This window comes from Mirounga leonina, unplaced genomic scaffold (genome assembly GCF_011800145.1).
Source record: "Mirounga leonina isolate KUSES-001 unplaced genomic scaffold, KU_Mleo_1.0 Mir_101799, whole genome shotgun sequence".
Taxonomy (NCBI): domain Eukaryota; kingdom Metazoa; phylum Chordata; class Mammalia; order Carnivora; family Phocidae; genus Mirounga; species Mirounga leonina.
The window spans coordinates 1,829,309-1,843,370 of NW_023270210.1; the positions used below are offsets into that span (position 1 = coordinate 1,829,309).

General features: G+C 54.0%; 2 protein-coding genes across 6 annotated transcripts in view; one reads left to right on the forward strand and one right to left on the reverse strand.

The window, feature by feature from the left end:
• The window catches only part of ABCD1 (ATP binding cassette subfamily D member 1), a 19,286-nt gene extending 16,304 nt beyond the window's left edge, over positions 1 to 2,982 (reverse strand). The window contains exon 1 of the mRNA XM_035011335.1: positions 1,690 to 2,982. Coding sequence (XP_034867226.1) covers positions 1,690 to 2,589 — 900 coding nt within the window. The 5' untranslated portion in view covers positions 2,590 to 2,982. The remainder of the gene's footprint in view (positions 1 to 1,689) is intronic.
• Positions 2,452 to 14,062, forward strand: part of BCAP31 (B cell receptor associated protein 31) — a 27,409-nt gene continuing 15,798 nt past the window's right edge. Inside the window, exons 1-4 of one of the 5 annotated variants that reach the window (XM_035011346.1) lie at positions 2,452 to 2,472; positions 4,691 to 4,826; positions 6,361 to 6,461; positions 12,069 to 12,216. In XM_035011346.1, coding sequence (XP_034867237.1) covers positions 4,735 to 4,826; positions 6,361 to 6,461; positions 12,069 to 12,216 — 341 coding nt within the window. In that variant the 5' untranslated portion in view covers positions 2,452 to 2,472; positions 4,691 to 4,734. The other 4 variants (XM_035011356.1, XM_035011365.1, XM_035011375.1 and 1 more) reach the window with 4 other exon arrangements.

Consider the following 14,062-nt stretch of genomic DNA (forward strand, 5'->3'; position numbering starts at 1 on the left):
AGCAAGAGTTTGCATGTATGTGTGCGCGCCCACACGCGAATGAAATCTAAATCAGCCTCCTCCCTGAGATCTCAATGAGAACAGAACACCGTGACGTCTGCCCTCCAGCCAGCCAGCCACCTCTGCCCTAACCTGTTGAATGGAGCCTGGGTCAGTGTCCATAGGGACATCAGCTGGCGGAACTGGGGCGAGCCACACGCCTGCACAGTAAAGGCAATCAACCCCCCCGTCCCCACGAGGACCCATCACCCCACACCACTTTCCAGCCCTTTAGCCGAGGTCAAAAGAGACAGGCTGCGGACATACACCAGGGCCCTCCTGCCCCCACCATCCTGGTCTGGCGCATGGACTGCCTTTGCATTTAGTCCAATCCTGGTTCCTGAAGTGAGCACGCCTCCTCTGAGCACCCTGGCAATCCAGGCTCGTGCTGGGAGCTGGCAGGAGTGCCCGCCGGGGCTGACAACGGAGCTGCGGATAACGTGCCAAGCGCCTCACCCAAGGCGGTGGCTGCCTGCCAAGGCCCTGCAGTCCGGCATGTGGGAGAGGAGATGGGTTGTGGCTGCAGACCAGGCATTTTCTCCTAATCCGGAGCCCGGCCTACACCCGGGATGCCCCCTCTGCCGAGTTTAGGGCCAAGCCTTTTTGTAAAAACATCACGGCCTCTGCCCACTGTGCAGCCAATGAGGCAAGGTCCGGGGACAAGAGGCCACCTGACAAAGACAGGACACACAGGCCTTCAGGAGGCGGGTGCCACCGTGCTCCTCCCTTGAGAAGCCCTCGGAAAGCAGAGAGCAGGGCCCGAGGCAGCTGCAGCCCCAGGCCGGAGGAAGGGGCGGGGCTGAGGCGAGATAAAGGGAACAGTGGCCCGGAGTAACCTTTCCCAGCACCAGGCTCCCGGCAGGCCTGGCCTGCTGGGGATCTGCGCGCCGGCGACCCAGGCGGAAGGGCGGCCACGCGGGGGGTGGGGGGCAGGGTGGCTGCTGGGCGGGCAGGAAGTGCGTCCCGCCGCGCTGGCGGCCTGGGCCAGGCAGCCCTGGCCCGGGGCCTGGGGAGGCAGCCGAGCAGGTAGCCAGGCTGGCCTGCGGGCTCAGGTGGGGGAGGCTTTGACCCCGAGTACCTAGCGCTGCCACCGCTGTGGCCGCGGCGCTGGGTGCTGCTCGTTAACCCCTGCTTGGGCTGAGTCATGCCCATAATGCCAGCCTGCCTGGCCCACCAGCTTGGCCAGATGCTGGCCTTCAAAGGGCCCGGGGCGGGGGGGGGGGGCACGAGGGCCCAGGCAGCAGGAGGCCGCGCGTCCCACTGTCCCTGCTCCCAGATGGCAGGAGCCTCCTCCTGGCTGGCTGTAGGAGTGGAGCAGGCAAGGAGCTCCAGCATCTGAAACCGCTAGGATCCACAACTCCAGGGCCAGGCCAACCACATGGAGGAGGAGAGGAAACAGAAGTGGCCTGGAGCAAGCCGGCAGCCGGCCCAGGGCAGTCCCCACCCAGCCTTCCTGCTTCTCCCTTTCTGAGCCTACGTCTGGGCTGCCCCAGGCCCTGCCGTCCCCAGTCTTCGTCTTCTGTGACCTCCCCACACCTCTGGCATTAGCCCCAGCCAGACCTGGACTTTCCACGCTGTCCATGGCTGCCCTGCCCCCTGGCCTCCCAGCCACAAGCTTTCTTCTGTGCCCAGTACCCCGACCTGCCCCACCTCGTGGCCCCCATAGAAGGCGATCTCCTCTGAGTTGGCCACCACTCGAGAGTGCATGTAGCGCAGCTCTCCCTTCCTCCGTGCCTCCTCTGCCACCAGCTCGCCAAACTTGGGTGAGAAGGCTCGCAGCACGTTGGCTGTGAGGAACACAACGAGGCCAGCAATGGCCGAGGGCCAGGCTGTGCCGGCCCCCCGGGAACGGGCTGCTCGAAGCAGGGTGTAGGCGGTCACAGCAACATCCAGGAGCGGCTTGGTGAGGTTGGAGTAGAGGTGGGCCACAGAGGCTGCAAAGGCCACCACGTCCTCCGTCAGGGACTGGTCAGGGTTGCGAAGCCGCCCGTCCATGTTGCTGACTCTGTAGTAGGTCTGCTGGGAGAAGTAAAGCCTGTAGGCGTGGGCCACTAGACGGCTGCGGAAAGACAGGGCCAGCTGGCCCTCTAGGTACCGGATGGCGCTGTTGATGAAGGTGGCAGGGAGAGCGATGAGGAGCCACTGCAGGAGCTGCCAGCCGAAGGCCTGTGGGTCCTTGCGCACGATGCAGCGGGCCAGCCGGCCGTCCAGGCGGGCCACATACACGGACAGGAAAGTCCGGCTCACCAGGGATGCCGAGTGCAGTGCCAGCAGCCCCGTCTCCCGGCACAGAGTCCTGGGGAAGAGCAGCCGCAGGAGGCCCAAGAGCCGCTGCAAGAACACCCGGTTCACGCCGGCCTTGGCCGCTGTGGCCCCAGAGACCTCCTGCGTGGACTCCCCTGCTGGTACCTGAGGGCCCCTGGTTGCAGCCAGGTATTGCCGCACCAAAGGGTAGATTTTGTGGGCTCCATAGGCCGTGAGGGCCAGGACCAGAGCTGTGCGCTTCAGCGTGGTCACCCGCGAGGACCGGGAGGTGGAGAGTACCGGCATGTCACCTGGGTTGGATGCACAGGGCTGGGACTGGTGCCTGAGGCAGAAGTCGAGGCAGGTGGCTGGAAGGGTTGTTGCTCTGACCCCCGGCTCCTTGTCTAGGCAACTGGAAACCTCGCAGTGGTCCCTGGGACTGTCGCGTTAGGCCACCGGGCCGGTGCTGGGGCCCCTGGTGCGGTGGGCTCAGGGCCCTCCAGGGTAGCGGCCTCTTCAGGCAGCCCGGGTGGAGAAACTTGTCAGGCCCCTAGCCCCTGGGGTCAGAGCCTCGGGGGGGAGGGGGGATGTCAGCAGAGAGGGCGTCTCTTCCTCTCCACCTCCTCCTCCGCCTCCTCCTCCTCTCCTGGTGGCGCCCCTCCCCGGGGCACCAGGCGCGTCCGTCCGCTCCGCAGCCTGGCTGAAGCCGACAGTGACTCCACCACCCACCCCTCCCCAGGGGCAAGTCGGGGGGGAAAGGGAGGAGGCGGAGGAGGGGCGGGAGGCGGAGCCCGGGCGCGGCGAGCCCCACCCCATTCTCGCCCCACGACTGGGCCCCGCCCCTTCCCCCAACCACTGAGACGTGGGAGGACCGCGCGGGCCAGAGAAGCGGGCCCGGGCTTTCCCGCCAAGGCCCCGCCCCTCACATCGGCGCGCCCCAGGCGCCTCTTCTCCTCCAGTCCTAGGCTTTGGAGCCTCGGCTCGGGGGCGGGGCGAAAACGGCCGTGGGCGGAGTCGTCGGGGCCTGGGTGCGGCTGGGAGCGGGGTGGGGTGGGTGCTTCCGGTTTCCGGCCGTGGGGGAAGGGGCGGGGCCAGGGTTGCGGTGGGAGCGTTTGGTGGTGGCGGCGGCAGCGGGGCGTGTGCGTTGGCTGTGGGAAGCTCGGTGAGCGTGCTTGCGCGCCTAGCTGGGCTGTGGGGCCACCCAGGTCGTCCGGGCTTTCGACGGGGGGCAGCGGCGGTTAGTGTGGAGAGGGCCCGGGGCCTCGGGCCGTGCCGGGAGTACGGGGGCAGGGCTGGGCGGGGCGGTGGCTGGAGTTGGGCTCTGGGGGCGTGAGGGCCGGCCGCGGGGCGAGGGGCGGTGGCAAAGCCCCTCGGGAGGGGCGGCCAGGGTGGGGCTCGGGGGAAGGCGTGGCGGCCTAGGGCCATGTCGAGGGGCCGCGCGGGTGGAGCGCGGGGGACTCGAGCCGGGTGGGCGGCTGTGGGCGACCAGGGCTGTCGGGAGGGGCTCCTCCGGCTTCTGAAAAGACCGTTTTTCTAGAGCTTTCTCTAGATGGGGCCTTGAGGTGCTTACTCGAGACCCGCATTTGCTCTTGGCCCCGACTCCCGCCCGGTAGGAGTCGCTCTTGTGGGCTTTCGGAGGTACTCCCGAGTTCTCCCACCGCATCCGAGGCCGACGCGGCGGCGTCGGGAGGCTTTTTTTTAGCCCGTGCTCTCGCCCCGGAGGGAGGCTGCAGGTTTTCTCTCGGCTTGATTGGAAAGGCTCGTGAGGGAAGGGCCTCCTGGTTTCCTTCGGAGGGGGGTGTGGGGGCGTCGCCGCTCTCGGAGAAAGTGCGTTACTGAAATACTGCCGCCCCGGGGCTGACTGGGAAGGGAGTGAGCCTGATGGATGTCGAGAATTTTCTCCCGTCTATATAATTTTTTTTAAAGATTTTATTTATTTGCGAGAGAGAGAATGAGAGAGAGCATGAGAGGGAGGAGGGTCGGAGGGAGAAGCAGACCCCCTGCTGAGCAGGGAGCCCGATGCGGGACTCGATCCCGGGACTCCAGGATCATGACCCGGGCCGAAGGCAGTCGCTTAACCAACTGAGCCACCCAGGCGCCCCCGTCTATATAATCTTTATTAACACTTTCCCAGTTAAGCGGGCATAAGGAGTTTGCTGAACTCAGTCGGGAAAGGAATTCGCCAGGAAGGTGGCTTTTAAGGCACATACTGGAAGGCAGCAAGTAACTGCGTCCTGGCAAACGGGAGTTTGTTAGGCCTTTGAGCACTGTTGGCCGAGTATCCCTGCCGAGCTGAGCCCAGTTTCAGCCAGTGGCTTAAAAAGACTGGAGTAGAGTGCTGTGGTAGAGGGTAAAGAGTGGCTGCCCAGCTCTCACAACAGCTTCTGTCCCTTTTGTGTCCTGTCAGGAAACAAGCGCACATCTCACTGTTGGAAACCTTCTAGCAACACGATGAGTCTGCAGTGGACTGCAGTCGCCACCTTCCTCTATGCAGAGGTCTTTGCTGTGCTGCTTCTCTGCATTCCCTTCATTTCTCCCAAAAGGTATGGCCTGTGGAGCAAGCAGGCAAGCAAAAGGGTGATTGTTGCTGAGCCCCATAGCTTCTCCATGCAGGGTTGGTAAGACCCTGGAATTGGGGCCAGATGGAAACAGGTAGAACCTGTCTGGGGTTGAGGTGGCAGGGGTTGTGTTTATTATTGCCAACCTTCCACACAGTTTTGCTTCGTCACATCTTCTTGAATTCCTTTCCTGTGCACGCTGCCGTCTGGCCTTCACCATGCTCCAAGAGGGAGAAGACCTATCTCTAGTTACGTTTCTGGGAATGCTGCCCTCCGCCTTCCCTTGGGTGCCTAGGGTTCAGGGGATGGCAATATGGCGCCTGGAAGACTTGCACCATGGGGTCATGTTGTAGCTGACTTGGTGACGTCTGTCCTCCCGACCAGTCCCACCGGCATTGCATAGTAGCCTCGTGAGCATTACTCAGCCTGTGAGAGGTGAAGCCATAGTCCTTTTAATGAAGAGAGGATCTGCCAAAGTTAATTGGAAGTTAATTTTTAATTACACATAATATATGAATATATTCTGATTTTAATTAGAAAATTATAAATAAGGCTAAATCTTCATAGGTATTTTAAAAAACTTTTTAGACAAAAATATAGATCTCTGATACAATAAAATAGGAAGAACATGATATTGTCTAAGAAGTACTCTTGGCAAAAGCCAGATCTGAATCTCTTCACACTTTACACAGTTCAGAGGAAATGTAGAGACAGAGGCATTTTGGAGCTGTAATCTGGACAGCTTTGTAAGACCGACAGCCTGGTTTCTGCAAAAAGTGGATTGGGAAAGAAGACAGAAGAGGGTGAGGAGCGATTGAAGCTACTTATCAACTAAATGCACAGTCAGAACCTTGTCAGTTCAGATTTAAACAAACCAAGTGTTAAAAAAAAAATTGCAACAATTGGACTTTGGGACTCTGGCTCTGATGATGAGGGATTCTTGTTCATTTTCTTGAGGTCTGGTGATAGCATTGTGATTGCATAAAGGCTCTTTATTGACAGAGTTACATCCTGAAGTATTTATGGAAGGAGATGAAGGGAAGTCTTGGGTCTGCTTCTTAATAATCCAGGGTGGTGGAGGTCTAGATGAACCCACATGGGTCATGTGGAGAAACCGTTTGAAGAAATAATGTGTACGTGGCAAGCATTTTGAACATTACGTAGAGGAATGCAATGAAAAGTTTTCCATTTCCCTGCTCCTGAAACTAGTAGTATGCTGTGTGTTAATTATCCTTGAATAATAATTAAAAGGAATGTTTTTGTTTCCCTCCCCAGAGACTCTTAGTGTTTTTAAGAGTGTGGCTTTTTTTTTTTAAAGAAATTTCTGCACGTGGACAAGCATCTCCCCCCCCCCCCCGCGCTCTTGAATAGATGTCATAAATTGGAGAACTGCAGGCAGTCGAGGCTGAGTCTGTTCAGGATATTCAGCCACTGGAAAACGGTGCAAGAGTGGCTTTCTGTTCTCGGGGCCCTGGGGCCCAAGTGGATGTTTATTTCTTCAACCCTTTTGTTTTCACAGATGGCAGAAGATTTTCAAGTCCCGCCTGGTGGAGTTGGTAGTGACTTACGGCAACACCTTCTTTGTAGTCCTCATTGTCATCCTTGTGCTGCTGGTTATTGGTGAGTGAACCGTGGCTGAGGGCAGCTACGCACCCCAGACCCTTTGCCACGGCATAGCCTTTGCTGCAAAGCCCTGTGCCACGTTCCACATGTAGCTTACAGGTTGGGCTTCCCAGAGACAGACCCCTTCAGTGTCTCTGTCTTCTTGGGAAGAGGCTCCCTCATCCCTGAACAGAGTGCTGCTGACTGCTGGCTTGGGCCTTTACTTTGACCAGCAACCTTTATGCACCCTGTGATGACCACTTCACTTTCCTGGGCTGGCTCCTCACGTCATTCCAGAACTGAAACCAAGAGAAGCTGATTGGTCCATGTTGATCTTGGTTTAAGCAGCACTGCACTTCAGTCACGTAGAGAGTCTGTGAATAAGGGACTGAGCGACCAAATGGTCAGGGAGCGGGGCTGGGTAGGAAGCTGTGGGGGGGGGGGCACTGAGAGGTCTGGCAGTGTATCCTAGAGCTCTCTGGATCTGGGTCAGGCTTCAGGTCTTTCTGGGTCCTTCTAGCTGTGAAGTTCTATAAACACCATGTTGAGGTGCATACCAGCCAGGCTTGGAAGATAAGCTGGTCCCAGGGCATGCTCCGGGATGGGGCCTGGGGCCTTAGGGTACTAAGGTGGAAGGCAAGCATTTTGTGATGTGGTGGTATGATTGGAGACCAGAGAGATCAATATAATTTTCATCTGGCTGTTAAATGTGTGCTGCACTAAGTGGTCACTGTGTCCCTCAGCGTGGATTCTAAAGTATTGGCTGGGTTCTGCTGTAGACACTGGTCCTGTCTCCAAGGTGTTGATGCCCACTTAGGCTCAGAACACTCCTCTCTCCCTGAGTCTCCAGCAGAAATGTGGCAGTGGGGGGGGGGGGCAGGGGGCCATAGTTCGGGGGGAATGTGCAAGGTACCATCCACTAGCTGCAGCATTAGGCATTTTTCCTTCCTAATGTCTTGGCTCCTGATGGGCTATGTTCAGGCAGGACTTCCTCTGAACAGGCCAGGTGCAGCCTACCCTTTCCCAACGGTGTAGGGTGGGTACCAGCTGCCCACATATGCATACTGTGCTGTTCTTGAATACTTGGCAAGGCCCCAAGAAGTAGCTCTTTCCAATCAGGGTTCCTTCCCTGAGTGGTCTCTAAGCCTGGAGGGGCTAGGGAATATGTGTGTCATCCTTTGGGCATTAAAAAAAACAGACTTCAGAGTTTTGGATGTAGGGTGGGGGCAAGAATTGGGGTGGGGAGGGGCTGTGCCCCCGTGCTGCCTCAGGGCCTTGCCCCTCTGTACAGGCCCCATGAGCTCCCCATTTCCTAGCACAGCTGATGGGCCAGGGAGGCTCTCTGCAGAACCTAGGAGTTGGCAGAGGTGCCATTCTTCTTTGAGGTCAGGGAAGTGCTTGGAAGTTCTAGAGAGATACCGGCTTTGATGACTGGCTGCTTCCTATCCTTAACAGTAAGAAGTGTAATCTAGAGAGGTCTGTCGAGACTTCTACAAATATAAATGTTAGCTAGCAGGAAATCCTGGTGAAAGGTGATAGGCATAACTAGCTAGAGCTGCAGCCCTGGCTGGCCCCTAGCCTTCACTGGGAGGAGTCTGGGGCAGGTCTGAGGGGGTGGTGGGGGAGTGGGCTTGATGAGCATCCAGGGGCCAGGTGCTGGTCCAGAGGCCTGAGATACGGAAGGCAGCACTGTGTTGTGTGACTTGGGCTAGTGTGGCCTAACACCCCCATTCCAGTGTGCTCCCCGCCATTGCCCAAGGTGGTCCTTAGGGTGGCGGGGTTCCTGGATGCAGATGTGAGGGTGTAGAAAAACATGTTTTTATTTTACTTAATTTTTTTATTTTTTAGAGATTTGTTTATTTTAGTGAGAGTGAGCACTTGAGCTTGGTGGAGGGGGCAGGGGAGAGGGAGAGGAAGAGAGAGTCTTAAGCAGACTCTGCACTGAGCATGGAGCCTGACATGGGGCTCAGTCTTACTACACTGAGATCATGACCTGAGCTGAAACTAAGAGCTGGATGCTTAACTGCACCACCCAGGTCCTTCAAACAGGTTTTGTTTTATTTATTTATTTATTTATTTAAGATTTTGTTTATTTATTTGACAGAGAGAGATACAGTGAGAGAAGGAACACAAGCAGGGGGAGTGGGAGAGGAAGAAGCAGGCTTCCCGCGGATCGGGGAGCCCGATGTAGGGCTCGATCCCAGGACCCTGGGACCATGACCTGAGCCGAAGGCAGACGCTTAACGACTGAGCCACCCAGGCGCCCCTGTTTTGTTTTATTTTAAATCACAAAAATAACACGTTCTTAAAAGGTCAGAAATTTAACCCAGAAAGTTAAAGTCCTCCCATAATCCCATGTCTCACAGAAAAACCATCGTTAATACTTTGTTGTACATATCCACAGGCACTTTTCTGTGCGGACATATTTACTAAAATGCTACGTACTGTTTGGGATTGGATTCAGACCATAGTACACACTGTTTTCCATTTACAGCAATCTTACCTTTTTAAACATTGTCTGGTATCCTGGGGCACCTGGGTGGCTCCTTCGGCTCAGGTCGTGATCTCAGGGTCCTGGGTTTGAGCCCCTAATTGGGCTCCGAGCTCAGTGGGGAGTCTGCTTCTCCCTGTCCTTCTGCCCCTCTCCCTGCTTATGTGCGTGTGCGTGCGCATGCTCGCGCGCGCTCTATCACTCAAATAAAATCTTTAAAAAAAATAAATCTGTAGTATAACATATGGTTTTGTTGTAATTCAGTTCTTTATAGGCATACTGGTATCATTGCACATTTATGCAAATGTTTATGTAGGATAAATCCATAGAGGTGGAATTGATGAGCCCAAGGGTATGAACATTTTAAATTTTAGGTCTTATATTGGGCTGCTATAACAAAAATATCATGGACCGTGTTGCTTAACAACAGATATTTATTTTTCACATTTCTGGAGGCTGGAAGTCCAAGATCAGGGTGCTGGCAGATTTGGTGTTTGGTGAGGGCCCTGCTTTCATGATCTGCCCCTCCCAAAGGCCCCACCTCATAATACCATTCCATTGGGGGTTAGGTTATCAGTATAGGAATCTTGGGGGTTGGGGGACAGGAACACTTAGTTCATAACAAATAGGCATGTTGTTGGCCTGGTTTAGACTTCTGCTAATAGTGGTGGAGAATGCTTGCTTCGTGATACAGATTAATACCAGGATGCCAGCAAAGGGAGGCAGATTTTTTTATAATGTGAGGTCAGCTTAAAAACCAAGCAGTCTCGGGCGCCTGGGTGGCTCAGTTGGTTAAGCGACTGCCTTCGGCTCAGGTCACGATCCCGGAGTCCCTGGATCGAGTCCCACATCGGGCTCCCTGCTTGGCAGGGAGCCTGCTTCTCCCTCTGACCCTCCCCCCTCTCATGTGCTGTCTCTCTCATTCTCTCTGTCTCAAATAAATAAAATCTTTAAAAAAAAAAAACAAAAAACCCCAAGCAGTCTCAAACTAAAAACTAACCTAACAATATCAATATAGTGGTACCTTACTCCTCTCCCATGGGGGTCTCTTTTTTTTTTTTTTTAAAGATTTTATTTATTTATTTGACAGAGACAGCGAGAGCAGGAACACAAGCAGGGGGAGTGGGAGAGGGAGAAGCAGGCTTCCTGCTGAGCCGGGAGCCCGATGGGGGACTCGATCCTAGGACCCTGGGATCATGACCTGAGCCGAAGGCAGTCGCTTAACCAACTGAGCCACCCAGGTGCCCCCCCATGGGGGTCTCTTAAGAGACCTTTCTCGATAGATTTTTATGTACTGACTTAAAAAGATGTCTCGGGTAAGGGGTGGGGGCGGAAAGCAGTAGATGGTTCCATTTCTACGACATACACAAATAGATGTAAATGTATTTGTAAGCTAGAGCACTGTATGGCTACCGGTGCCTCTCCGGAGCAGAGACTACTCACGATTCAGTTATTTGCATGCCCCCTATGCACCCAGAGCTATGCTAGGTCCTGGATGTGGCAGAAAAGATTTCTGCTCTTGTGGTACGTAGTCTATTTCAGGGGAGATGGACAATAAACCTGTAATTAGGGTAATTTCAGCTTAGGATGTGTATTACAGAGAAAATGGAGTAATGGGGCTCAAAGTGATTGCCTTGGGTAAGATGACCACATGTCCTGTGCTTGCTGGAGGTGCTTATGTCATGGGATATTTTCTCTTTGCACATTTCTGGTATATTTGAATTTTTGATGAGCGTGCACTTGTTTTGTAATCAGAATAAAACCATTTTTTTGTATCGTCTTTGACTTTTTTTAATCTTTTCCCCGTTCTGTAGGTTGCCTTTTAGTTTTGTTGATTGCTTCCCTCACTGTAGAAGCTTTGTATTTTGATGTACTCCCAATAGTTTGTTGTCCTTGCCTCAGGACACATATCTAGAAAAACGCTGCTGCAGCCGATGTCAGAGAAATTATTGCCTGTGCTCTCTTCAAGGATTTTTTTTTTAAAAAGATTTTATTTGGGGCGCCTGGGTGGCTCAGTCGTTGAGCGTCTGCGAGAGAGGGAACGCAAGCAGGGGGAGTGGGAGAGGGAGAAGCAGGCTTCCCGCCGAGCAGGGAGCCCAATGCGGGGCTTGATCCTAGGACACTGGGATGATGACCTGAGCCAAAGGCAGACGCTTAACGACCGAGCCACCCAGGTGCCCCAATTTTGAGTTTATTTTTGTGTATGGTGAAAGAAAGGGGTCTGGTTTCATTCTTCTGCATGTGGCTATCCAGTTTTCCCAACACCATTTGTTGAAGAGACTTTTTCCCATTGGATATTCTTTTCTGCTTTGTCGAAGATTATTTGGCCATATAATTGTGGGTTTGTTTCTGGGTTTTTCTGTTCTATTCCATTGATCTCTGTCTCTGTTTTTATCCTAGTGCCATACTATTTTAATTATTATTGTTTTGTAATATAATTTGAAATCTAATTGTGATCCCTCCTGTTTTGTTTTTCAAGATTGCTCTGGCTATTTGGGGTCTTTTGTGGTTCCATACAGATTTTAGGATTGTTTGTTCTAACTGTGAAAACTGCTGTTGGCATTTTGATAGGGATGACATTAAATCTGTACAGATTGCTTTGGGTAGTATGGACATTTTAATGATACTTGTTCTTAGAATAAGGCAGTTTAAATAATAAAACCCATTATGAAGCTTTGAAATGGAAAAGCCTGTCTTCAACAGGCAGTCTCGGGGTCTTGACTCCTAGGCTGCTCATGCCTCTTCCGTGGGGATTTACGTGAACAGGACGACCCTGGGTTATTGGTGGGGCAGCTGATAGCCAGCCTGACTTGAAGTAAACAGAACCAGACACTGGGGGCTCCGTGGATGTTGCCAGCAACACCTCAGACTTGATTAGCATCTTGATACAGAGCGAGTTTGTGGTCTGGGTAGAATGGGGCCAGGGAGTACCATGAAAAAAGCCAGAGGAGAATGGGTCTCAGGGCAGAGCTTCTGACAAGGCGTCCTCCCCAAGGTGTGTGTAGAAGGGGAGATACCTGGGGTGACAGATCTGGGGGAAGTGAGGTCACCTTGACTTATGCCGCCTGTCTCCTCTTGACAGCCCAGTATTGGCCTGAGCAGGAGCTAATGCCCTTGTGTGTCTTCTGCCGCAGACGCTGTACGTGAGATCCGGAAGTATGACGACGTGACGGAGAAGGTGAACCTGCAGAATAACCCCGGGGCCGTGGAGCACTTCCACATGAAGCTTTTCCGTGCCCAGCGGAATCTCTATATTGCTGGCTTTTCTTTGCTGCTGTCCTTGTGAGTGAGGGAAGGGACCCCTGGGCTCGCCTGTGACTTTGACTTATTCAGTCTGTGGCCTTGAACTGGAGGCCCTGATTTCCCCAGAGGCCTCTGATTTTCCTTCTGACCTCCAGAGGCAGTGTGGTGAGTGGGAGAGGTCCGATCGGAATGTCAGAAGACTTGTGTTCTGGCTTTGCCGTAACTTGCCACCTGCTCTTTTAGGGCAAACGCATGCCCAGCTTGCTTTCTGTAAGGAGGTTGAAGTGAGTGATGAGGCGTTGCCCTCTGGGAGAGGATCTTTGGAGGCCGGCTTAAAGGGACCAATTGAATAGGGGCCTTTTGGGCATGGGGACCTGACCTGAGAAGAGTGGGCAGAAGTGGCACAAAGGGGCTGAGAGCATGTCTGTCGCCAGTGTAGACGTGTTGCAGGAGCAGCCTATTTCTGGTGGGTTTTTTGGTAAGACTGAGTGCCTCAGTCAGTGCCAAGGGGGTGGCTAGTTGAGTTAAGACTAAAGTGATATAAAGCACCTCTTTTGAGTCCGGAGGCCGCTTTGCTGCCTTCTGCTCACAGGGCTGCTCATCAGAGGGGCCTGGCTGCCGTTGAATGTACTGATGGGCTGGGAGTAAACGTACTCAGGCCAAGGGCTTCCAGAGGTTGGCAGGGTAGCATGTGAATCCTCTAGCTGGGCTCTTCTGCCTCTGGTCACTGGGACATCCTTCTTCATTAGGCATTAGAATGGCTGCCTGCCTGGGTTTCAGGTTTTCAAAGGAAAAATCAGTTGTTCAGGTGACCTTGATTACTCTCAGTCCACGTTGGAGTGTGGCAGGGTTGGAGCTGGGAAGGGCAGAGCTTTTCCAGGTGGTCTGTTGGATCACTGAAGGGGTCTGCAAGCATGCTGTCTTCAAACTGGAGAGTCAGGCAATGAGAAGGCTGGGAGGACAGGTACCCTGGAGTTGGAGGGTTTCGGGAAGCTCCAAAATGAAGCGTGATTTTGTGGTCTGAGCCTGAAAGGGAGGCAGGTCCAGAGGATTGCGTCTAACTGCAGGTGAGTCCAAGGGAGGAGGAAGAGTTCGCTGTGTCTAAAGAGCCCACAGAGGGGCGCCTGGGTGGCGCAGTCGGTTGGGTGTCTGACCCTTGGTTTCGGCTCAGGTCGTGATCTCAGGGTTGTGGGATCATCAGGCTCCGTGCTCAGTGCAGAATCTGCTTCAGATTCTCTCTCCCCCTTTGCCCCACCCCTGTGTGCGTGTGTGCTCTCTCTTTCTCGCAAATAAATCTTAAAAAAAAAAAAAAGAGCCCATAGAGGCTCGGGGGGGGTGGGGTGGGAGGGGACTCCCTGGCAAGCTTATGTTTTATCTGAAAGATAGGAAGGACAGAAAGAAAACTAAGGACTGCTCCAGGATAGCACAGCTTTAAGGAAAGCAGCGTCAGGAAGACGAAAGCCTGCAGTGGACTCTGCAGTGTGAAACACAGTAAGTCAGACATGACAAGTGGCTGGAGTAGCTTCTTGGGCCTGCTTGTTTCAGCAGCCACAAATCTCCTGCCTCTCCGTTGTAGCTAGAAGATGCTTTGCTGTGCTCTCCTGTGTCCCTGTCCAGTAGCCGATCCAAAAACTTGTGAGGTTGGTCTCATGCAACTTCTTAGAAAAGGAAACAGTGACCCCAGGGGTCAGTGTGGATTCACCAGTTGCCCACAAATGATCAGTTGAATCATTCTGGAATTTTCTAGAAATACATACTCCTCCCTAGTCTAGGGCTCAGATCCTATATGGCGGCTGTGGTCCTTGAGCAACTTCTCTTTTTGCACAATGTTAGCAATGGAAAGTTCTTGTCCAGACTTGATGTCCACACAACCTGTAACGTGGCT